The following is a 27,026-nucleotide window of genomic DNA, read 5'->3' as shown; positions in this document are numbered from 1 at the left end:
ATAGAATTCTCTATTTTAAAATTTCCTTATGATTTATTTTTGGACTTTTTTATATGTATGTATATAAGCCCCCAACTTTTAGTGGCAACGCCGGTATTAATTTCTATTTTGATGGCAAAAGTCAATAATAGGTTGTGTTATATAAGAGTGTTCTAATGGGCTTTCTCAATTAATACCCCAATCTAAAAAGTTTGGCCAAAAATGCATGAAAAGATGAAATAAAAAGATGAAATAAAAAAGGAGAAGTGCAACATCTATAGAAATATTCCATGTGTAACCTCAGTTAATCCTCAAAAAAACTCCACAAATCAATATCTAGATTAAGACCCCAAGGTTGGAGTGTTTTTAATTTATTTATCCAGAATGTTTCTCTTTGCGAGAGTTTCTTGGTCAGGTCTCCTCCCCTCCAATAGGGATCTACACGCTCAATGCCCATAAAGGAAAAATTTTGCCCACCAAATTGGTTACAAGAATTACAATGCAGAGGTACTATATGTTTAATTGATTTTTTTCTTACATTGTTTTGATGCTCTAATATTCTTTCTTTAAGTTTTCTACAAGTTCTTCCCACATATTGTTTCCCGCATGGGCATTGGAGCATGTACACTACGTTTTTAGTGTTGCAATTTATGTTGGATTTTATTTTAAATTTCTCTCCTGTTGTAGAACTAGTAAATTCTCTCTTTTGTATGAATTTTTGTTTTTTGCATGCTTTACAGGTATTGCAAGGGTTGAAACCGTTGATGTTAGATGGTCTACCTTTTCGTTGTATTTTTAATGCATAACTTGGTGCCAGTATATTTTTTAGATTTCTTGTTCGCCTAAAGATCATTGGTGTTTTCTTTGGTAGTACTTTGCCTAATATGGGATCTCTACATAAAATGTTCCAATGTTTATTGAAAATCTTTTTTATTTTCCAATGTTGCGTGTTGTATTGTGTGATAAAAGAAAAATTATAATCTTTTTGGGGAATTTTTTTAGGTTTAGGTATCATTAGATCTTTCCTATTCTTTTTTTCTATTTCCTCGATTTCTTTGTCTAACGCGGTGGATTCATATTTCTTTGCTATGAATTTGTTTTTTAGGTGCCTGGCTTGCTCCCTATAGTCTGATTTCCTTGTACAATTCCTCCTCACCCGTATTAGTTGACTCTTTGGGATTGTTTCCAGCCATCTCTCCTGGTGACAACTCTTTCTATGTATATAGCTGTTACCCTCAGTTTTTTTAAAAAAACATTTTGATTCGATTTTGTTGTTCTCCACGAAAAAATATATATCTAAAAAGTTAATAGTGATAGTATCCATCTCGTGTGTAATGAATGAATATGGTCTAAAATTTACAAACCAAAATGAATATGGTCTAAAATTTACAAACCAAAATGAATATGGTCTAAAATTTACAAACCAAAATGAATATGGTCTAAAATTTACACAGGAGATGGATACTATCACTATTAACTTTTTAGATATATCTTTTTTCGTGGAGAACAACAAAATCGAATCAAAATGTTTTTTAAAAAAAACTGAGGGTAACAGCTATATACATAGAAAGAGTTGTCACCAGGAGAGATGGCTGGAAACAATTCCAAAGAATCAACTAATACGGGTGAGGAGGAATTGTACAAGGAAATCAGACTATAGGGAGCAAGCCAGGCACCTAAAAAACAAATTCATAGCAAAGAAATATGAATCCACCGCGTTAGACAAAGAAATCGAGGAAATAGAAAAAAAGAATAGGAAAGATCTAATGATACCTAAACCTAAAAAAATTCCCCAAAAAGATTATAATTTTTCTTTTATCACACAATACAACACGCAACATTGGAAAATAAAAAAGATTTTCAATAAACATTGGAACATTTTATGTAGAGATCCCATATTAGGCAAAGTACTACCAAAGAAAACACCAATGATCTTTAGGCGAACAAGAAATATAAAAAATATACTGGCACCAAGTTATGCATTAAAAATACAACGAAAAGGTAGACCATCTAACATCAACGGTTTCAACCCTTGCAATACCTGTAAAGCATGCAAAAACCAAAAATTCATACAAAAGAAAGAATTTACTAGTTCTACAACAGGAGAGAAATTTAAAATAAAATCCAACATAAATTGCAACACTAAAAACGTAGTGTACATGCTCCAATGCCCATGCGGGAAACAATATGTGGGAAAAACTTGTAGAAAACTTAAAGAAAGAATATTAGAACATCAAAACAATGTAAGAAAAAAATCAATTAAACATATAGTACCTCTGCATTGTAATTCTTGTAACCAATTTGGTGGGCAAAATTTTTCCTTTATGGGCATTGAGCGTGTAGATCCCTATTGGAGGGGAGGAGACCTGACCAAGAAACTCTCGCAAAGAGAAACATTCTGGATAAATAAATTAAAAACACTCCAACCTTGGGGTCTTAATCTAGATATTGATTTGTGGAGTTTTTTTGAGGATTAACTGAGGTTACACATGGAATATTTCTATAGATGTTGCACTTCTCCTTTTTTATTTCATCTTTTTATTTCATCTTTTCATGCATTTTTGGCCAAACTTTAGATTGAGGTATTAATTGAGAAAGCCCATTAGAACACTCTTATATAACACAACCTATTATTGACTTTTGCCATCAAAATAGAAATTAATACCGGCGTTGCCACTAAAAGTTGGGGGCTTATATACATACATATAAAAAAGTCCAAAAATAAATCATAAGGAAATTTTAAAATAAAGAATTCTATTGATGGAAAATACTTAAGCATTGTAGAAGGGTGAGATGAAGGGGAGAAGTGATTGGTGTATATACAAGGGTTTCCACCTCACCTAATCACTTATACATTGTAAGAAAAGTAAGGCAATATTAAGTTGTCTGTTTGATTTGCCTGTTTTGTACACATTCTTAGGATGGGGAACGAAGTAACTAATATATATGGAGCATCATACTCTTTAATATAGATTTCCTTCCCCATCTGGAATGTATCAGCTTTAATGTACATACCTGTTTTATTGTGTTTAATTTTATTTTATAGATTGGGATCATACATATATGTATATGACTTATGTACAGTTCATGGTTTATATATATATTCAATAATTATTGATATATTCATTTTTTGTAGTTTAGAATAGGATAATAAGGGATACTTTTTCGTATCCATAAACATATTGTGCTATCCAGAGCGATCCAGAGTTTTTTAATGCCTTTCCCCCTAATGTGCTCTTATTCACTTTCATGCCTCCGAGAAAATACTGCAAATTGACGATCGCTACCCACTTCCGGGTATGTGGAACGCACGCCTGGAACGCAGAAGACGTGCGTGATGACAACATCCCGTCCAAACAGGAAGTGCCGCCTGAATAGTGAAGCAACACCGGCCGAGAATGATTGAATGATGAACGCCCGGAGGGGATATATAAGAACTTGGGGGGGGGGGGGGGAGGCGGAATGTTTTATATATTTATTTGTTTTTTTGCTGTCATTGATGCACCAAGTCCCTGAGGAAGTCCTATCTTAGGACGAAACGCGTAGGACGCCCAGTGGTGATATGCTTATTGTTTTTAACATACATGTAAGTTATTAAATCTTTTTTTACTATACTCTGGAATTGCACCTTATTTTTCCATATATATTTTCTCTTTTGAGCAAATATTCCTAAACTACTGATGGGAGTGTGAGGATGAACATAGAAAACTTTTTAGAAAAAGATTACACTCAAGGCTTTTTTACATCTGAAAATTTGTGAGTGGCCAATTGTTAACTATATATCCTCATTTACTCTCACACAGTTAAACGCTATGTTTTTCCATTTGATCTGTGTTTCGCAGATAATCCCCTACTCTATTTTGTATATTAACATATCTTGTTTGTTAAAGAACACATTTCAAAAATCTAAAATATACAGTTACACCAAGACAGTAACAAGATTGTCGTACCAAACATACATAGCTAAGCAAAATCCTAAAACCCAAGCAAGAGAGCACTTTAAAGGACATTTATATTGTATATACTCCTTGCAAGTAAATATGGGGGGTTTCTCTTAACAGAAAATGGAAAAACTGCTTAATAGCTATCTACAGTACACAGTGTAGCATTTAAGGGAAAATGTTGGTAGCATAGCCATTTCAATTGAAGTGGTTATGGTGCCGTCAGTCCATGGGAGCAGTTACTCACAGTTTTACAGATGCTCAGCCTGGCCTCCATTGACAAAATTGTGGGGGAGGAGCTATGTTCTGCTTCACGCCGTACCTGTGTAGTGGGCAGTAATAGGAGTCTTAGCGGAGCGCTCTCTGCAAAATCAATGCCCCAATCCCTGGTATGAATTCGATTTGAGAATCAGTTGAGAGTATAGCTCCATCTCTGCCAAGTGGAGGCCAGGTGGCAGATTGCCAGAGACTCACCTATGCTAAACGGTGAGCAAACCATTCCGCAGTGATGCGATACCCAGCATTCCCACATACTCCAGGCACCATAACCACTTCAATTAGTTGAAGTGGTTATGGTGCCTACAGTGTTCCCTTTATCTTGCTATAACAGTAAGCATATTGCCACTTTCCTGTATTAAACCCTCCGTATTCTGTACCTAGTACCTTTCAGTTGTTCTTTGAGTGAATAAAGACTAAACCATCAGCTCTATCATTGAACCCTCTATTGACAATGATGATTTCTTTAAAGGAAGGAGACACAGACTGATTTATCGGATTACCTAGAAAACCTGCACTAGTGGAAGACACCAATTCAGACCTTGACGAAAGGTGGTTTGTATGTTTGAGTCATGGCCCATGCTATGATAACTTGGATCTATTTCTTTGACACAAAAATCTTTGACACAAAACATCTCCTTTTATATGCTCCATTTGAATAGTACTCCAATTCAAAAAGAATTCATAACAAAACCAATGCATTTTCAAATACAAGAAACTAAAAAATGCCACACATTTATCTAAAAAAAAAAAGAAAACAAAATCAATATAAAAAAGGCATAAAAATAAAATTTCCCAACATTTTTCCTAAAGCACTTTTTGGGACTAGCAACAATAGCTATATCCACCTCATAAAGTTAACAATGACATGGTATCAATTTAAAGGCAATACAATTGTATCTATACATGTGCTTTTTAAAAATATTAGCAAATATATAGTTTTATTTTATTTCCAATTTTAGTAAGCCTTTGCTTTAATTATTTTGGAATATAATTTAAAAGAACAAATATGGCCAAAAAAGATGCACGCATGTTTTCTACAGTCTTAAGTGTGCAATCCCACAATCCCTGGAGTACAGGAGGTAGGGGAGAAGAAAATATATGGGGGTGGGAGAGAATAAAATCCCAAAATGTCTAAAAATGTGCATTCATTATATTCAATATTTATATAAATGGTATACTTCACTGAACCACTAAAATCATTTATACAAAACAGAGGAAACATTAAAGAACAGTTTCTACATCATTAAGCAAATTGCACAGTTATAAGACCATTTTAATCCGGTCTCAGATGCCTTCTAACTTCCAGCTATTTCCCTGACAAAAAGACAAAGATGTACTACTTTGCAACATGTGTTATAACTCAGGTGGAAGGGAATAAGTTATATGAAATGGGAAATAAAATACAGTTGCTATACATTGTCCAAGGAGAAAGTCCTCAAAACATGCAGTTAATACATTTGACAGTTTTGCTTCCGTAGTCAATACACTCTGGTCCAACACATTCACAGCACGCATTGTGAAACCATCTGTATTTCGATGCACCCATGGACTCGCAGGAAGCTTTACACTGATGGATCGACATGCAGTCATCAAAATAAGCCACCGTACACATGTTCTCTAAAACAAAAGGGAAATTGATTACAAAATGCAAGATGCAAATCTATCAACAAACCAGAATAATTTATATTGTATAGATATTTATAATGCAGAGTTATGACCAAAAGCAAGTTTAAGATTTAGAATGTGAATAATGCATCAGAATATTTAACCAGAAAGGTTATATTGAACTTTTGTTATTTTACATGTATGTCCTCGGGCATAAATGTTTTTATTACCCAGTTGTACTTGCCTTATTGTCCTTGGAAGAGTAAAGACATACAAAAAAAAATATTTAATTTTTATAAAATGATATAGATAGAGAGATAGAGAGATATATCCCCCCTCTTCCCTCCCCTCCATATCAAGCTTATTGTTAAAAGTTATACATAAAGTAAGTGGGGAGTATGTTTGTTTGTTTTTTATATATAATCTGAGTTTTTTTTGGGTTTTTTTTTAACAAAGTCATAACAATATAGATACACAGACAGTGCTCAATATTTTATTGTTTTGTTTAACATTTTGGTACACCTGTACAAGACAAGTTACAGACCACAAGGAGGACATATCCTGATAAATGAAGGAGAATGGCAAAATACCTCGAAATATTATTGTTTTTGAAGAAACTCCCACCACTTTTGGCCTCATTGCTTTTGGGGATGGCAGAAGGATTTATCCATTTTAAGCCCATCTCCATTTGGAGTTGATATAGGACTTGATATTTTTTTTTTTTAGTTGTAACCAGGTTATTGGGTTTGTCAAAGACCAGTAGCCATAAGGGTTTAATTAGATCACACTCCCACCAAATGTGCAAAAAAGAGAACCTTCCCTGGTTCCACACCTCCAGCATCTGTTAGAGTAGTGGGAATACATAACTGCAAGTTTTGAGGAAACTAGATCCCACCTATGCACAAGTTTGAATTTAACTTCGAAGATATTCATACAATGTATCAGACTGTTGGTTAATCTGATAGATATCAACCAGTCCTTATAATCAATAGGGATATTTAAATCTTGAGATCGTATGATTACCGAGCTTGGTGTTGCTTGGTTTTCTGAAATAAATAGTCTAAAGCATTTAGTTAAAATTTTGTGAGTGGTGTTTATCTTGAAAATGTTCTCCAATTTTTTTATTTTATCGTAATTACTGGTGTATAGGTGTGAATCAAGAAAACCCTTAATTCTAATTTTTTTTTTTCCAAGTGAAGGTGACAAATCAACAAATGTTTTAGTTATACAAATCTACAAATGATAAGTTATAGATTTTTTTTTTTTTTTTTTTAAATTCTTTATTTTTGCATGTGCATATAAGTTACAGGCAAGCATGCAGGGCCACGACAGCTACTGCAGGCATATTCATGGCATTTCAATGAGTGGCATTTTGATACAGCACATTTTTTTTTTCTTACATGAAACAGCAAGTTTTGTTACATTCTAGACATGCATAAAATTAAGTGAAAACATTCAGGTTTAACGAGAAGTAAAACGATAGGTATGGCAGCAGGTCTTCTATATTGAGTAAGGAAGATCATAGTGTGGGCTGACAGTAAGTGTAGGTCAGCAGCGTGTATGCTGACATTCTAATGAGGCATATGCATGAAAACAGTGCACATTAGCATTTCAAAAAATATAAACAGGCTTAAACTTTCCGATATGCCACATAGTTAAGAAAGTAAGTGCTTCTCAAGACAGGGTGTAGACCAGCTTAGTGGTTATAGTAGACATGGCTGAGTGAGAGGTAATGCTGGTCACATGAGGGGCTAAGCATACAATATAACAAGATTTTATATTAAACAAGCTTAAGTTGAACCTGCTTTAACCAGGGTAGAAAAGCATAGTGTATACATACTGATTGAGTAATAGCAGGGTAGTTTAAAGTGGACTATGAGCGTAACTCAAGACGTGGAATTATTAGCTTAGGATAGCTACTAGGTAGCAATTATATACGTGTGGTTAGCAACAAGCCTTTTTCAGTAACCAGTAGTCCGCAGGTAAGATGTAACATAGTACCTAGCCAATGCCCAAAGGCAGAGAGACCCAGCTTTCCCTGCACTTAGTCTGGAAGCGAAAGTCCTGTACATCGATGGCTAGGGAGGTAGCAGCACTCAGGTGACGCCGTGGAGCATCTCTCCCGCCCCAGGCCGGTTGAAAGGCCAGCATCTTCTTGCCACGGACCTGGGGGCTCCTGGGGTCCCGGTCCTCCCCTGCATGGGGTAGACAGGAGGTCTTGGTGGTAAACCGCCATCGATTGCGGGTGATCCTCCGTCTGCGTGGGTGATGCCGTGGGGCTTTGCCCCTGGTGGCCCTCGGCCTAGGTGATCCCTTACTAGGAGGCTTGTGTGCGGTTGAGGCATGGTTGATCGGAGGGGGTCCACTCACCGCCCGGCCGTCAACCTCCCTGTCATCCTCGTGCCGAAGTGTTGCTGCAGTTTGGCGTGCTTCTAGCTTAGCCCAAAAGCTGTGGAAAATTTCGTCCAGCTTCCTCTGTGATAGCTGTGCAGGAGTGAGAGGTGTTGTCATAGACTGCTGAGTGTCTGATTCCCGCTGGGTAAGTCGGGCCGCCATTTTGCATGCTTTGCTTTGCTGGGCCGTGGGTTAGGCTGATGCGGGAGACTCTTGTGTGGCCAGGTCGGACCGGGATAACCCCCGCCGGGGAAAGGGGTGAGAGATAAGCTTGGGATAGCACAGCGTCACACCGAGTGGGGGATCGGCCGCTCCCCTCGTCCGGCGGCCGTACTAGGCCTCGCTCCTCCAATCTCCGTCGGACGTGCAATGCACCTGCGGGCAGCAGACCCGGGGTTCCTCGGCTGGCTCCAGAGGCAGGTAAGTCTCTTTTTATGGCTTTTTTGGCTGGCTGGTTGGCGAAATTCAGGCTTAGGGGATGAGTTGAGCTCGGAGCTCACACGAGGTGCTTCCAGCCGCCATGATGTCCAGGCCCCGCCCCCCAAGTTATAAATTTTGGTTCAAAAACTTTCAATCCTGTACCAAGGTTGCGGAAAACAAGTTTTGATTTGAGTCATAAGGATAAGTTTAATTAAAGTGGAGTTATAGATATTTTTAATAATTGGGTATCCTAGTCCTGTGTTGTCTTTTTTAGACAAAGTTGAAATAGAGGATCTGACCCCCTTTCCCAACCAGATGAATTTGGAAAAAGAAGTCTGTGTTGAAACTTTAAGTGGTAGATTGTTAAATATAACCATTTAGGGATAATAGAGTTTATTATATTAATTCTACCCGTCATAGAAATTTCTAGGCGTTTCCAATTTTTTAATAGTTGGTTAGTTTATTTATTTTAAAAGAATCATGAAATTCCTTTCCATTAGTTATTTAGCTTTTTTAGTTATTGTTAAGTAGGGAAACTCATCCACCTAGATGAAATTAAAGTGGGATTTAAGAGAATTTAAAGAAATGTAGTCTAGATTTTTGGGCATAACCGAGGACTTATCTATGTTAAGTTTGTAATTTGAAACAATGGAATAATTTTGGATAACCTCCATTAGAGTTGGCAATGAGGATGTTGGGTCTGTAATTGTGATTAGTACGTCGTCAGCATATAGGCTGATCTTGTACTCCTCTTGTTTAATGGGATTTCCTTTGATTAAGGTATTTGATCTTATGTGTATTGCGAATATTTGCATTGATATGATATATAACAATGGAGACAGGGGACACCCCTGACTGGTTCCATTGTGAATATCGAACCAGTTTGCTTTTCTATTTTGGTATATTGATTGTTCTTGCAGTTGGATTGGAATAGAAGGCCTTTATTGCGTTAAAAAGAAAACCTTTTAAACCTATTGCTTCTAAAGACAAACACGAAGTCCCAAATCACACGATCAAATGCTTTCTCAACATCAAGTGAGAAACAACATTTGTCTTTAGAAGATTAGTAGATCTCCTAGATATAACTGATAAAGAACAAAGACAAATGTTGATTCTCACTTGATGTTGAGAAAGCATTTGATCGGGTGAGTTATATCTAGGAGATCTAGTAATTTTCTAAAGTTGTTATATGATGTTCGATTTGGAGAAAGCCAATTTGATCAGGGTGTATAATGCTTGAGACATCCATCTTCAGTCTTTTGTAACTGATTGTAGCATGGAGTTTAACGTCCACAATTATCAGAGATATTGGCCTGTAATTTTTGATTTTTGTTAGATCTTTGTTTGGCTTAGGTATTGGGATTATTTTTGCTTTAAGCATTTTCCTAGGAAAAGTTAAAGTATTATTAGCTTTGTTAAATGTGGAAATAAGATGTTCCGAAATTTCATTTTTAAGGGTCCTCTAGAATGTTGCACTAAGTCCATCTGGGCCTGGCGTTTGTTTAATTTATCAATTGCAAAAGATAATTCCTCTGTTTCAAAGGGTCTGTTGATATGAATAAGTTAATTTTTTTATTATTTGTAGGTATGTCAAATTTGCTAAAAAAAAAATTAATAACCTTATGCTCATGAACCTGCAAGAGATTATATAGGTCATAGTAATATTTGTTAAAGGTATTGCCATTACCTTCTGGGGAAAGGTAGGTCTTGTTATTATCAACTAGCTTATATATTCTTTTGTTTGCAAATTCGCTCTGTAATTTGTTAGTATTTTGTCTGCTTTGTTATTTTTATGGTACCAATTTTGCTTTAGACTACAGATTTCTGCTTATTTTTTCTATGTTTACACTATTTTTTTAGAACTTCAATCCTGGCAAAATTATCTTTTGATGGGTGTTCTTTATTAATATTCACTAAATTATACAAGGAAACCAATACGTTTGACATATTGATTTTTTTTATTCTTTGTTTTTTTTTTTTGCTGTGCACTTAATACCAAACAAACTTGCACTGCCACGACAGCAAGGACAATTACTATAATATCTACTGCACATTTTTTGGGAAAGAAACAGATTAGCAGACTAACTAGCCTAATGATGCACGTGAAGAGTATTTTCCCCCAGTAGACCCCCCCTTTAGCAAGAGTAAATGTCAAGAGATAGCAGGACAGGGTGCTTTAAAGTTAGCCTAAGACTTATTGCCATTGCAGTCCCCCCACATTATTTGACTTGAAATGGGAAGAAAGTCCCAGTTCACCCTATATCCTTCATGGGCAGAGCATATCTCGGTGGCTCCTGGGAGTGTTGCAGGCTCACAAGCAGATAGGAATGCTGGTGTGTCAGTGACACTCTCCGGCGCAGGGTTCTCCACAGTGCCTTGTGTGTCTGGATTCTGCTCCAGGCTTCACAGCTTGGCTCTTGGCTCTGCGGCGCCAGGTGTTTGTGCACTCCTCACTTTGACTCATCGCCATTCTGAGGCGCTCCATGGAGGGTGGGGCTGAGGGCGCCTCAGAACGGCTTGGAGCCTGCTGCTGTGGTGAGTGAGCACTTGCAGACAGTGGAGTGTGTTGGTGCAGTTTGCTTTCCAGCTTCCGCCAAAATTTGGTGGTCATCCAGCCTAGACCCAAAGTCACAAATTGCATCGATTGGGTCGTGGGAGAACAAGGCCTCTGCCATATTGAGAGTCCTGGTTAATACTGCCATTGCGATTGGCTGTACTCCGCTTGTTTGCCAGGTCTGGGGAGGCTCCCTGGTGTGGACCAGGATCACCCCCATCGGTCCAGGGGGAGCGGGTGCTAACAGGGCACCAGGTTTGCTTTTTCTTCTTCTGGGTGCCTACTGAGTTGGGAAGCAGCTGCCTCACCCACCCGTTGAGCTCCAGGCCACATTTGTTTCAGAGGGGTATGTCCATTCCAGACACTGCACCAATTGCCTCTCGATGCTTCTGGGAGCATAAGCTTCACGAGCGCCTTCTCCGGTCGAGCACCATGAGGTCACAAATTGCTTTGTATGTCGAGGTATTAGAGGAGCCTGGTCAAAACACATCTTCCCTACATGACAGTTCGGCCCATTCCCCCCAACTTATTTTAATATGTCCTCGTATAACAAACTTGTAAGCTAGCCAAAGCACCAAGTTAGAGTCTACTGAATTTTTGTTTTTAGTGAAGAATTGTTTTGTAAGATTTAATTGATTTATGTTATCAGCATTGTGCAGTATATAATCATTGATCCTCCAATCCGACATGGTTTTCCTTGCCAAATTTTCTTTAAGAGTGTAAGGATCGACAGAGGGGTAAGGTGTGAGAGGAGCAACAGGAGAGAAAGATCAGGGGAAGACGCTTTCTCAGAGGGTGTTTGGAGCGACGGAGTGGCAATGATGTAAGACGCCACACGCTTCTGACGGTACAAGGTGTTGGAGAGAGGAACAGACCTGAATAGCAGCGTGGTGGAGGAATAGTGGCATGGGCTCTGCAGAACGAAACAAACACAGTGGGAAGAATAAAAGAACCTGGGACACAAAGACAGAGAGTGAATAGAGCGAATATTGAACCAAGAGGTGGGCAATGTTTGGAAGATTTTTTGGATTATCACAGTCAACTGAGTTCAGGTGATATAAGCTCCATAAACAGTGAAGAGTGTAACACCCTGAATAAGTACTATAGACCTATTAACCATTGAATTGCCTGACTTCTGCACTGTTTGCTGTCTGCTACCAGCTTGTTATCAACTACATCAGACATACTAACACTTACCTGCTTTACCTTGCAAATTGACACCTTATAATTGCTTATTACTCACGCTGTATAACTAACTAAGTTTTTTGCACCACTGCTGGCTGTGGAAGAGGCAGGGATATTGGACTGCTAATGCTTGTTATCTAACTCTGGCTACAATTAATGTAAGGAAATTGGACTTCTGTAACTTGCCTATGACAAAAGGTGATTTAAACATATGCATTTGTTTTTTTATTACCTATTGCTAATGAGTTTTATGGGAGAATAATTGATCATTAGTCTGCTTTTTCTTACAACCTGCTCAACAAGCAATAAAACTATTTGACACTTAAACCTATTTTCTTTTGAACCCCCCCCCCCCCCCTCAACCCCGCTAGCTGCAAGCAAATACGGACAATTGTCCAATTGTCTGCACAAAGTACGCTGTTTGTGTGTATTTTTTTTCTCCTTCAAAATAGGAAAATACAACCTCATAAAAGAAAAATATGACTTCAAAGAAAAACACAAAAAACAAAGAAATCCCTAAAAAGGAAAAAAAGCCAACTGAAAAAAAAAATGTTTTTCTGAATCTCTCTCTCCTCAATCACCAAAAAATCTTTCAGATATGGTCCCAAGCAACATTTCAATAATGCGCAATAGGGACTCTGATTCATTTATAATTACACCTGAACTACTCGACAAAAGTCTCCAACTCCAATTTGAGAAGATAAAAACAGAAATTCAAATAAAGACAAAAGATCTAAAATCAGATCTCACAACTCACACACACAAAAAAAAAAATACTTGAAGACAAATTTGAAGCCATGGAATTCCAAAATGCCCTTGTGAAGGGTTCCCTCAGCACTTTACAATTAAAATGTGAATTACTAGAAAGTAAAATATCAGAGCTAGAAGACCGCTAAAGAAGAAATAACCTAAGGTTTAGAGATATACCAGAAGACATAACCTTCGACAAACTAGAAGAATTTATGCTAAAATACTTTGAAGCCCTAGGAATAGAAGTGTCAAAATACAACTCTACAAATGGAACGCATTCATCGCTTGTCAGAATCTAAAAGTGCACCAAAGACTTCAAGAGATGTCATTATTAATTTTTAATCTTTCAAATTTAAGGAGATAAACTCAAACACAGAAGAAAAAAAAAACCTACAGAAGAAAAATTCAGTTTAATAAAGTCTTTCCAGATCTTTCTTGGACCACACGATCTAAAAGACGCTCCCCTTCTTTCCAATTACAACCATTTTAAGATTACACTATATCAAAACAGGACCATTATGAGCACATAATTACTAAAACCCAGAAAGGATGGGAACAGAGAGGAACAGAGAGGGGAGAGTGATTTTACTTTTTATCCCCTCTCCCTTTTTTCTCTTTGGCCCTCTTCTTTCTCACTTCTCAACGACTATAAAATATGTTGAATACAACAGGTTATAGGACAGTTTATTATTATTAATTTTTTTTTTAATAACACAAATGTTTTGTTTTTTGAGCCAAAGACATTAAGTTTGGCACACGTCGCACAAAACTATTTTTTTCCCCCTCATTATCATGATTAAGCAATAAGCTAAGCAAGATATCTAAAACCAAAGTTAGAAATTATAAAATGTTCACAAAACATCCTTAATAATGCAGTTAGAACAGTGGTATAAAGTTATGCATATTTGCACAGATCACTTAAACAGCTCATATGGGTATCTTCATTTATTTAAAAGTTATTTATTTTTTCTTTAATATGTTAAGCACCGCACTTTAAAAATATAAACATAGCTTTAAAATATACATGGATCACCAATTTATTATAATCACAAAAAAAGTATTTGCAGCAGGGTTTCTATAATAAATGATAGTCATAAAGATAGTCACAGATTGACCCAAAGAAAAACCATAATGTTTCTTTTTTTTGCCTGTCAAAAAAATAAAATTAAATAAGCATGACATAAAATTAGTCACAACCTTGGGGGCGACGCCAACGCTTGAGCCGAGCAGACGCCATTCCTAATTGCTCCTCACTTACCTTGCAAATCTCCCCCCCAAAAAAATATTCGAAGTACCTACTCGACAAACACCAAAATAAATCAAGGCATTGCAAGCTGGGCAACGGGCTGCGTCGATCGATGCCCTTCTCATTCACACAAAGCTAAAACGCAAAGGTGGGGCCTACCACGCTCCGCAGACACAAGGCCTGGAGATAGTCCTTGACAGCTTTTTGGAGGCACATGACACAAGAGAGTCGGACTCCCAACTATAAAAGAAAAATATGACTTCTAAGAAAAACACAAAAAACAAAGACCTCCCTAAAAAGGAAAAAAAGCCAACTGGAAAAAAAAAAAAAATGTATTTCTGAATCTCTCTCTCCTCAATCACCAAAAAATCTTTCAGATATGGACCCAAGCAACATTTTAATAATGCGCAATAGGGACTCTGATTCATTTATAATTACACCTGAACTACTCGACAAAAGTCTCCAACTCCAATTTGAGAAGATAAAAACAGAAATTCAAATAAAGACAAAAGATCTAAAATCAGATCTCACAACTCACACAAAAAAAAAAATACTTGAAGACAAATTTGAAGCCATGGAATTCCAAAATGCCCTTATGAAGGGTTCCCACAGCACTTTACAATTAAAATGTGAATTACTAGAAAGTAAAATATCAGAGATAGAAGACCGCTAAAGAAGAAATAACCTACACACAATCTACATATGGGGTGTCTATTACAAAGTCCCAATAGAGACATCGGAGCTATGCTCCAAAGACCGGCTCTGAAACAGAGCTCTGAAAGGGACACTTCGCTCCCACCCCAACGAGCCTACACCTTACCGATAGCTCGGCCCGACAACCAAAGGAGACCTCAAAATCCTCCTTTCCGAATTACACAAAATGATGGCGGCGGACCAGGCACTTCTGAGAACAAAGATTCAGGCAAACCCAGACCGCATTGAAGCCGCGGAGGAAGACATCATGGACACTCAAACCACTGTGTCCAACCTAAGTGGCTCTGTACAACAACTGCATACTCAGCAATACAATCTATCTCAGCAGATGACTACCCTCGATGACCAACAATGCCGCAATAATATAAAAATTCGGGGCATCCCTGCTGAGATAACAGCAGAGGAACTACCTCACTATACCTGGAGGCTGGTGGCTTCTATCCTGCCACCAGCGGTGGCCAAGAAACCTGCCTTGGAAGGGCATGGGCGTAGGGAAAAAAAAATCTGGGGGATAGCATTTTTACTCGCCGGGTATATTCTTATTCCGTAAACTAGGAGTTGTTTATCCCATTGTACAGCGCTACGGAATTTGCAGTCGCTATATAAATTATTAAATAATAACATTAAAGGGTCACTACACGACACTGCATAAGACAAAACGCACAAACGAAATCCCTATCCCTGTGCTATTCAGCTCTCAATGACAAGGACCCGCTCCTCAAGCACACCTATATGCGCCTGTGGGAACGCGAACTTGACTTAAACATCCCACTACCAATATGGCTACAAGCAATACAAACAACCAAAAAGGTGTCCCACAGCTTAGCACATTGGGAAGCCTACTGTAAAATGATTATGCGGTGGTATCTGGTGCCGGCCAGGCTGGCTATAATGTATAAGTCAACATCACATATCTGTTGGAGATGTGATACCTCCAAGGGAGATATGTCACACATATTCTGGACTTGTCCTGCACTAAAATGTTTTTGGACGTTAATAGGAGAGGCTATTAAACTGATAACAAATCGTAAAATCCCATTTACACCAGAATGCTTCTTGCTACACCGGTCTCCAGAATTGTTAACGGACAAAGCTAAACATGTACTCCTACACATTTTAACTGCAGCTAAAACCAGCATAGCCAGTCACTGGAAGAAGAGGAGTGCTCCAACACCGTTAGAGGTGTGGGATAGGATCGATAATATTGCAATTTATGAACGCATGGCTTACAAGCTACAAGGTCAAATGGAATCCTACTCCACACATTGGGCAATTTGGCACATGGCACGCACAAAAATAATAAAGCTTCATATCACTAACAAGTAATACCATTTGCATCAAACGCACCACAGGCAAACGTCTCAGAGTCTAATTTGTTCTCCATCGCTTAAACAGGTAACACAAGGCACACGTCACATGGTGCAGGTTACTAGTTACATGTAATGTATTGTATAAACACTTGGTTAATAAGTTACTCCCCTGTTTATTTCCTTCACCTCGCTACCTTCACATCCCGACCTATGAATATGCGTGCAGTAAATCGAACACACACAGTCCACAGGTCAGAAACTAGCCATCACACTTAACTACTTGCCAGCCCCATGACTGACATCGAGGAAGTCACTTAGAGATGGTTTCTAACGGATATTGTGTAATCTATTTGTCATAAACTGCGCTACTTGACCTCCAATTATTCTTTTTGTTAGAAATGACCAATGTCTACTGTGTATATTGTACTGAGATAATATGACTATGTATATTCATGTACCCTCCCCCTTTCTTTTTTCTGTATCCCTACTGGTTTTTTTTTCCATATATGCAAGTAAAATCTCAATAAAAACGAGACATTGAAAAAAAAAAAAGGGTCACTACAGGGAAGGGGTTTAACTTACCCGGATACAGTGCCGGGATCCTCCTGATTAGAACCACCCCTACCCTTCCCTTGAATATTAGAACCACCCCTACCCCTTCCATGCATATTAGTACCCCCTAACCCCTTCCATTCATATTAGTACTCCCCTAACCCCTTCCAATAATTTTTCTACCTCCCCCCTCCTCCCATCCATATTATTAGCCCCCCAAACCCTTCCAATTATTTTTCTACCTACCCCTCTCCCCCTATCCTTATTAGTAGCCCCCTAACCCTTTCCAATTATTTTTCTGCCATGTTAACTAACGCCAGTGCTGGAGTGCCGCCGTGTTTACATTAAAAGGCCTGCAGGGACAGGCTATAGACACCAGAACCACTACATTAAGCTGCAGTGGTCCTGGGGACTATAGTGTTTCTTTAATGTGAGGTAAATTAGAGATTAGTGCCACGAATAATATGCTAGATTGCCTACTTACAACCAGATGAGGATGATGGGCTCTAGCTGCAGTCTGGCTCCACTGGTCTGGTGTAGAACAGGCTCTCTGGAGGCGGTTTTTAACTGTGGTCACAAAAATCAATGTTCTGGGAGAACGGGAAGCAGCTCCATTTTTTGGGGGCCCTTTACACAGCTCAAGGTCTGGGTCCCAGGGTCCACCTTCATGTTCCACCAATGAGTTTGTTCACAGGGGGTGGAGTGTGTAGGGGATGTCCTGATATGTGTGTAAGGGCTGCAAGGTGTGTGATGGATGTCAATCACTCTCTTTCTCCCCCTCCGTCCCTTGTCACTCTTTTTTCTCCCCCTCCGTCCCTCGTCACTCTTTTTTCTCCCCCTCCCTCCCTCGTCACTCTTTTTTCTCCCCCTCCCTCCCTCGTCACTCTTTTTTCTCCCCCTCCCTCCCTCGTCACTCTTTTCTCCCCCTCCCTCCCTCGTCACTTTTTTCTCCCCCTCCCTCCCTCGTCACTCTTTTTTCTCCCCCTCCCTCCCTCGTCACTCTTTTTTCTCCCCCTCCCTCCCTTGTCACTCTTTTTTCTCCCCCTCCCTCCCTTGTCACTCTTTTTTCTCCCCCTCCCTCCCTTGTCACTCTTTTTTCTCCCCCTCCCTCCCTTGTCACTCTTTTTTCTCCCCCTCCCTCCCTTGTCACTCTTTTTTCTCCCCCTCCCTCCCTTGTCACTCTTTTTTCTCCCCCTCCCTCCCTTGTCACTCTTTTTTCTCCCCCTCCCTCCCTTGTCACTCTTTTTTCTCCCCCTCCCTCCCTTGTCACTCTTTTTTCTCCCCCTCCCTCCCTTGTCACTCTTTTTTCTCCCCCTCCCTCCCTTGTCACTCTTTTTTCTCCCCCTCCCTCCCTTGTCACTCTTTTTTCTCCCCCTCCCTCCCTTGTCACTCTTTTTTCTCCCCCTCCCTCCCTTGTCACTCTTTTTTCTCCCCCTCCCTCCCTTGTCACTCTTTTTTCTCCCCCTCCCTCCCTTGTCACTCTTTTTTCTCCCCCTCCCTCCCTTGTCACTCTTTTTTCTCCCCCTCCCTCCCTTGTCACTCTTTTTTCTCCCCCTCCCTCCCTTGTCACTCTTTTTTCTCCCCCTCCCTCCCTTGTCACTCTTTTTTCTCCCCCTCCCTCCCTTGTCACTCTTTTTTCTCCCCCTCCCTCCCTTGTCACTCTTTTTTCTCCCCCTCCCTCCCTTGTCACTCTTTTTTCTCCCCCTCCCTCCCTTGTCACTCTTTTTTCTCCCCCTCCCTCCCTTGTCATTTTCTTCCTACCCCCTACCCTTCCTCTGCCACGCTACAGTGAGGTAGTGACAGGAGGGAGCACTGAGCGCTTTCCTCCTGTCAGCCCCTCTCCTCATGCTGCGCCCAGGCGGTGCGCCCTCATGGACGCACCAGCCCGGGCAAAGCTGCAGCCGCCTGAGGCTCTCTGCAGAGCGCTCGGGCGGCTGCAGCATGAGGGGTGCTGGCGGAGCTGGGGGGGGGATTTCCCCATAACCTGTCCCCCCCCCGCATGATTTGCTGGGGGTATGCGTTTCCCCCATCCCCCCCCCCCGGTTCCTACGCCCATGTGGAAGGGATATATATCGCAACACCAGCTCAGCTAATTCCTCTCCCGCAATGCCACAGGATGTTATTGTGTGCTGCACTTCAATCACTGACAAGACCCACATCATGGCAGCTGTGCGTGGAAAAACACCCCTGCAGTTTGAGGACAACCTCCTAAGCTTTTTTCAAGACCTCTCTAAAACAACCCTACAGAGGCGCAGATCTATGGGGGCAGTTACCACTAACATTCAGTCCTCAGGGGTGCCTTTTCGCTGGGTACCTGCGGGCTCCCTAGTGGTGAAACGCAATGGAAACGCAATACACACACACACACACACTGCTCGCCATCCGACACACAAGCATTCTTAGAAGCATTGGGACTGCCACAACCTGTAGCGGGCGCACCTACTAGAACCCCTGACAGATCCTGGGATCTGGCCAACATCGAGCCCTTCGTCCCTGGAAGCTCCCACACACAAGGGACTTGACTATCCCGGTCTCAACCAGGACTCCTACCGACACACCAGACCTGAGAACCTGGAGCTGTTCCAAAGTTGACGGTCAACCCATTGTTTTGCCTTTATTTTATCCTTACTCATTTGTTCCTAATGTTTTACACCTGCAAAATGTGAGCACTGCCACATACAGGGCAATATTCAATGCAGAATAATATAGATCTCCTAACATACTTATGTACCTTTCTAAGTGAGATTTAACCCTCTGACCCCTCCACACCCCAGGTAAGGGGCACACTATCCAGCAGAATGAAGGGCCATGTGAAACGCTCTATAATGAAGCCTCTTATTTAATATGACCATGTAACCTGCTACACACAAAACCTAATTACATTACCATATCATGGCACCTCGTTGTGGCGAAGAATGTACGAGCATGCATTATTTTTTACCAATATGTGAAAGCCACGCGTTCAGCCCTGCTACACTACCTCTTGCATATTACCACTCTACTATAGGCTCCCCGGAGCACCACTCACTCACCAGACCAACCAAACCTCTTATACAATACTACAAATAGCCTAGAGAGATAAAAGCCTGAAATATTAAAATTAGTGGAGATAAGCTAGCGTAACCTATTATTATGTTATTTATATAGCCCATCAAATTCTGCAGCGCTTTACAACGGGTGGACGAACACAGAAACCAGATGAGTTGGACACACAGGAACAGAGGGCTTGAGAGCCCTGCTCAATGAGCTTACATGCTAGAGGGAGTGGGGTAAAGTCTTCATACAGTACTACTCAGCTGGTTTGTCTCTTTCTTGTTTTGCATCCCTGGAGGAATATCATTCGGGACAAGGGGTGTGTTGCTGCCCAAAAAGCAAAAAGGATCTATTTACAGAGCCAATACCATATAGGCTCCAGTCCATGTGAGTGGTTTAATAATTTTCTACTATCACTCATTTCCATTTGAAAACCATCTGCACTATATATTGTTTTTCCTTTTATTTCCCTTTGTATGCATATTCAAGCGTATACTTCCAGATTGTCACTGTACTGAATGGGGTGAGTGTACCCCTTTACTATCCATATTGTAATAGCGCTCCACTTGTTGGTATATAGCCTATACCATTTTCTTGTAATACTAGTTGGTGATTATAACTGTAGTAGATGTGCTATTCTACAAAATTGTTTTTTAAAGCGGGGATACAATTGATAATAGAACAGTAAGACTCTCCAGATCTCTGCTAATGTTATTAAAAAGGTTTGGACACTACTGCACCCACAAGACAAGGACTACACGCACTTTTCAGTCAACACAGGTCTGTTTTTATTTATATAGCACCACAGTGCTTTACAGTGGGTGGACGAACAAACATGTAGTTGTAACCAGACAAGTTGGACACACAGGAACAGAGGGGTTGAGGGCCCTGCTCAGTGAGCTTACATTCTAGAGGGAGTGGGGTAAAGTGACACAAAAGGTAAGGATAGTATTAGACTAATGACAGTTGCAAGAGAGGAATCAGTCGGGAGCTATTAACAGTTTAATTCAAGCATGTCAAACTCAAAGTCTATCACTGGCCACTTAACCCCTTAAGGACACATGACATGTGTGACATGTCATAATTCCCTTTTATTCCAGAAGTTTGGTCCTTAAGGGGTTAAACAAGGTTTAAAGTTTATGTGGGCCGCCATAAAGAAAGAAAAAAAAAAAAAACTTACATTTTCATAGAAACTTAGGTTGATTTTGAAAGTACGGTATAAAAAAAACAAAAAAAAACAGCACCCTTCTCTACTAAATCCCAGTTCCCCCCTACTAAATCCCAGAACCCCCCTCTAGCCAACAAGCAGACTCCACTCACATTGCCGCTGCCAGTATGCGATCCCGGAGTCCAGCCTCTGGTATACTCCAAATGATGCCGTCCACACCCTGTGCCAAATCGGATCCTCCCGCTACTTCTTCAAACCCTGTGAAGGTGGAGTACGTTGATGTCACATCGGAATGTGATGTGGCGTTGCGTGCCTCCATGCACCTCCAGATACTCCACTGTCCAGTCGCAGCCAATGCAACACTGACCAACACACATACTCACAGACCGACACACCTTGACAGACACACGCACACAATTTTCTTTATTGCTTCCTAACTTGGGAGCTGATGTGGGGCCTCTCCCAGAGGTCCAATGGGGATCTTCTATCTGCTCCTCACTACTCCCTCACACGGAGTTGTGATGCCGGAATATGATGTCATATTCCGGCGCCCGGCTTCACTCCAGACGGTGAGCGCGAGGGAGCAGTGAGGAGCACGAACACTGAGCACCGTCGCTGGCCCTCCTCCCCGGCCTGGTAAATGTTAGCAGAGTAGGCACCTGCATTGTGGAGAGAGCAGGTGCCTACTCTGCCTTCACACCAAGCGGCTTGCCGGGCCGCATGTGGCCCGTGGGCCGCGAGTTTGACATGCTTGGTTTAACTGATACGCTTTTATGAACAAGTGGGTTTTTAGTGATTTTTTGAAGGGGTGGAGACTGGGTGAGCATCTAACGGAGGAGGGAAGAGAGTGCAGCCCTCGAGAAGTCTTGAAGGCAAGCATCAGAGATGGGAGTACGGACAGAAGATAGACGCAAGTCTTTAGCAGAGCGTAAGGGCCTAGACGGGACATACTTGTGTATTAGGGAGGATAGATAGGTGGGAGCAGCATTATGTCGAGATTTGAAAGCAAGAACCAGAATTTTAAATTGAGCCATATATCTTACAGGAAGCTAATGTAGGGACTGACAGAAGGGTGAGGCATGGGCGGTGCGGGCGGACAGGAAGATGAGCCTCGCCGCCACATACATTATGGACTGTAATGGCACAAGTTGGGAGCACATAAGACCACTGAGAAGCGGATTACAGTAGGGAGGGAGACAGAGAGAGCCACGAGAGGGCATAAAGAGAGGAGGAAAACCCAGCACAGCAGGAACTGGGGAGGAGGAAGGAGGGAGATAGAGAGAGAGAGCACAGAGAGAGGAAGGGGACACAGACCAGCAGCAACGGGGGGGGGGGAGGAGGAGGAGGAGGGAAACACCAAGTCGTGGGGGGGGACCCCAGAGGGACAAGGGATGGCACCCGGGGGGGGGGGAGGGAGGGGGAATTATGGAGAGAACCCAGGAGAGGAGAGGGGGACCCCCAGGCTGACCCTCATCCCCAGAGGAGCAATCCGAGCCCGGGTAGGACCCCCCTCCATCCCCCGACGGCAGCACAGCCGTGCCCTGAGGGGCCCACTCACCACCACCGGCCTGCTCTGGATCTGCAGGTGCGCTGACCCCGTGGGGGCTGGGAAGGCCTCCCAGACCCCCCAGGATGCGCTCAGCAGGTCTTCTGGCACCCCTGGCCCGCTGTCCATGGCCGGGGGGTGCGCGGGGGGCGGCAGATGAAGCAGGCCACGTGTCAGATGGAGCAGATGTGACACGTGGGCCTGGTGGTGCCTTGGGCCCCGGCTCTGGCTCCTATACCGGGCCAGAGGTGAGGGATCCTGCGGCCTACAGGGGCTGTAGCCGCGTGGGAGGCCCCAGGAGAGGCCTGACCATGGGGGGGGTGATCCCACACCGGCGGGCAGGCCAGGTTGGAGGGGAGCATAGAGCTCCTGAAGGTGCCTGCCATCATCCAGGGCAGCAGCAGCTCTGAGGGCAGACAGGATGCCTTCAATATCCATCCCTTAAGCAGGAAAAGCAAGCAGGCCCAGGACAAACAGGAGCGCAGAGGCAGGGGAGTTGTTTGCTGGCCAGAATCCTAAAAGGCACTGAGGTAAGATTATCCCTGCCCCACTACAAACCCATAACCACTTCCCTAAACACATATAGCCAATTACTAGCACCATCCCCACACTCATACATGTGCCCTCGTCCGTTTTGCTGTGCTGACTCCCCGGGGCCTCACACATTCATATTTACATACATGGTATATTATATGCTCTGATTGCTGCTTACGTATTTTACACTATGTAAAATTTTGTATTTATGGCAATGTTGAGACAGTGCTGCATGTCTATGGATTGATGCAAAAATAAAGCATTTTAAATAAAGCTGTTAATTTAGCTATGTGGGCAAAAAGATGGAGAAAAAGCATGCATGCATACATGGGGAAACATCCTATAAAGCAAAGGACACAGGAAAAACAAAATGAAATTACATTTTTAAAATGTATTTGCATACACACTTAGAAAAACGTGTGTTGTGACCCCCATTACAGTGTCAAACCATTTGACAGAGGGCATCATAACTTTTACAGCAGATTGTAGTGGTTTTGGAGCTTAAAGTTCACCGTACATTTACATGAATAAGTGCATGGAATGACTAGGGCTAAAAAAATAAATAAAAATAGGTGACAATTTAATCCAAACTTCCCCCCTACTTCCAAAAACACATCTGTGTTTATTTTTCCATTGCTGTCAATCCTGTAGCAGGAAGTTCTCTAAAATGTTTATCCTTTAATTACGTCACCTCCGAGTTATAAGTAAGTTACATTTACCCTGTGGGTCACATTAGGATGGTATGAATTCAGATGCCTCAATGTATTGCCAAAATAAACGTCAATTTTGAGAGGAAAGGAAAGGATAAATATAAAATAAGGAACAGTGTTGACTCATAACATAAATATAAAGGTGCTAAAGAAAAATATTAACAGTTTATAAAAATAGATCGTTAAAATCTGGTTTAACTTATAATCAAATAATGATGTGCGGAAATTACACAAATGTAAACTAAAAAAAAGCCCCCCAAAAATTATTATATATATATATATATATATATATATATATATATATATATATATATATTAAAAAGGGTTTTCAGAGTCATTTCTTTATCTAATAAAATGTAAAATTAAATTGCAAAACATGTAGACAAGACACACATCTCTCCTAAGGATAGTGACCAGAGGCATGGATGCTCAAGCCCAATTTTATGACAGTACTAGAATTTTATTTGTGTCTCGGTCCTTACAGATTGGATTCTTACATCACTAATATGGGACTCAAGTCTATGTTTATCGAAATCAATACATTGGTAGTCAATAAAATGATAATCTCTTAAACTAATATACCAGTTACAAGTTGTGAAATGTCAAAAATGTTTGCATGGCAAGAGCTGGTAAATAGTGGCTGCCAAAAGTTTCTAACGTCTCTCATAGGCATTAATCGGAGATGCTAAATAACACCTGGTTTCCATGCAAAAAAAAAAAAGTTAACTGACCACAAGTCGCTATCCAACTAAAAATTACACCCGTCTCATTTAGGTTAAGAGAGGACAACTCATGTTCACGACTACAAACTTTCAATACATCCTAAATTGTAAATAAATTTTTTAAAAAATTAAAGAAAAATAAATACATTTATCCTACAATTTAATAACATTTAATAACTAAAGTCCATGGTGTATATATAGTTTTCTGTAAATATCTGAAATTTGGCATGTCAACTGTAAACACACTTAGTACAACATGCTCAATCTCAGGTGATGTCATGCTGTCACCCGGCCTGACACTTCCCTTCACCGTCTTCTTGCAGCCAAACGCCAGACCATGCTGCACCAAAGAAAGCAGAAGCCACACCTGGTCATTCAGGCCCACCATAATGTTCTTGCACAATCATCAGATTAGAGGTGACCACAGCAATCATGTGGGTTCCTAAATGGGAAGCAGGTGTCCATTTTTTTTTGTCCAATCGTGTCCATTTTCTCTTATTTAAACCTGCTCATACCGGATACCTGTGCTCAACATTCTGGGTTCCCCGTTATGCTCAGACGCTGCATTGTACTGGCCCTGATTACCCTGAAACTATTGGTCTTCCTGTCAGGACCGAATATTTTTTGTGAACTTTTGGGAGGCAGTAAAACGTGGACACTTTTAGAGACTTTATATACATAAAAATTAATTCATCTTTGTGACGAAAGTAACCTCGCCACAGGCTCCTGGAGGAGCCGGCTTGCCATCCTCTTGCCCCAGGACTATAAGCCCTATAAAAGCCATATGAAAATACTTGGTTCATGTCATTCTTCCATGCTGTTCAGTAACCGAACAGGCGCACGAACCATGAACCACCCGGGAGCTTGTTAAGACCCATCATCACTTCTTAATGATTCTAACCGCAGTGTTCTAATTGTTCGTCTGAGTGGCCGCATTTCCTATGGACGACCACGAGGTGGTGGCCATCTTGTTCGCATGAACACAGGCAATGGTGTTTGTGTCCGATTTGAGTTCCAGGAACATGATGACCAAACTCCTGAACACCACTGGACTTCCATCCTCGCCTGCATTAGAATTCTACACCACCTATAAGGGCACTGTTCGGTGGAATAGGATGAAGGGAACAAGCTCCATAGTATGACTATTGCCTTCCTTCGGTAGTTTGTTCATTTTTAAGCTACCGAACTTGATCAACCGTTACCACTTTACCCCTGGAACTATTTTGGGCATAGGACCATGTGGGCAGTCGGTCAAATAATTGACTTCCATGAAAAAACAGAACCACTGATCCGATCTTGGTGATTTTTGGATGTTGGTCGCCCAGATCGGGGGGCTATCAGGGGATGTGTTTTTTGGAGGGGGGTTTATGTTTTTTGGGGTGTTCCAAAATTGTTGTACTTTTCGGTCCCTTGAGATAATTGAGTGTTTACAGTTCCTGACTCAATTATCTCTCAGGCACAGGGGAGGAGTTTACGGACTGTATGAATTTGATGCCTGTACTCCCATTAAACATGTGTCGTGTGTGTCTGTCTGTCTGTGTCTGTCTGTATGTGTGTATGCATGTATGTACGTGTGCCAGTCTGTTATAGTGGGATACCTAGCTCAGCCTTACTACTGGACATTGCTATAAGGAAGGTTAAAAAAAAGGGAAAAAAGGTAGGGAGGGGAATTGATGAGGGAGAAGAGGGGAGCTGACGCACAGATGAGAAATCATATTATGCACAAACAGAGAAGTCGTCTGAATATCACCGAAAAAGGAGACCTTCGTTTGTTCCTTACGAAAATCGAACCAGATATCAAATATTTAGTCTTGCAGCATCAACCTCAAGGATCTCATTAATCACTAGTAAAGGTAATTTCAATTTAGTTTATTGTTTTCTCATTAAACTTTATAAAGTTAAAAACATAATAAACATGCATTAATTGGAAATAAGATAAATGTACGTACATTTTTTTTTTTTTTTTTTTTTTAAAACACCCTCCTTTCAAAAAAAAATATTCAGCACTTGCGCGAAAACTGGTGGGCGGTAAGGAAATGTTTTCAACCAAAAAGATGCATTAGTGGGCGGTAGTTAGAAAAAGGTTGACTACCACTGCCCTAGATCTTATTTTTTCAAATGCATATTCAGTCTCCAATCACTGTAATACTCCATTTCCAATATCAGACCACCACCTCCTCACACCCAATATCCTCAACCTGACCCTCCCTCAACTCAGGAGGAATTTGAATTCTCTTGACCTCCAGCAGCTCTCAACTGGTATCCATTCTGAACCTAGCTTCCATCCATCCCTAGCTTCTTCTGTTCCTCTCTGGCTATCTCCTCTATAATGCTACCCTCACCTCTGCCCTAGACGCTGCAGCACCGTTCCAAGCACGCACCTC

The 27,026-nt window shown here is 41.0% G+C and overlaps 1 protein-coding gene across 1 annotated transcript in view; it reads right to left on the bottom strand.

The window, feature by feature from the left end:
• Positions 1–4,983: 4,983 nt before the first annotated feature.
• TWSG1 (twisted gastrulation BMP signaling modulator 1) overlaps positions 4,984–27,026 on the bottom strand; it is a 56,869-nt gene continuing 34,826 nt past the window's right edge. The window contains exon 5 of the mRNA XM_063450465.1: positions 4,984–5,816. Within this exon, the coding sequence (XP_063306535.1) occupies positions 5,635–5,816 (182 nt within the window). The 3' untranslated portion in view covers positions 4,984–5,634. The remainder of the gene's footprint in view (positions 5,817–27,026) is intronic.

This window comes from Pelobates fuscus, chromosome 4, assembly GCF_036172605.1.
Source record: "Pelobates fuscus isolate aPelFus1 chromosome 4, aPelFus1.pri, whole genome shotgun sequence".
Lineage (NCBI taxonomy): Eukaryota > Metazoa > Chordata > Amphibia > Anura > Pelobatidae > Pelobates > Pelobates fuscus.
Note: the sequence above shows the minus strand (reverse complement) of the source record. Positions and strands in the feature narration are given on the sequence as shown.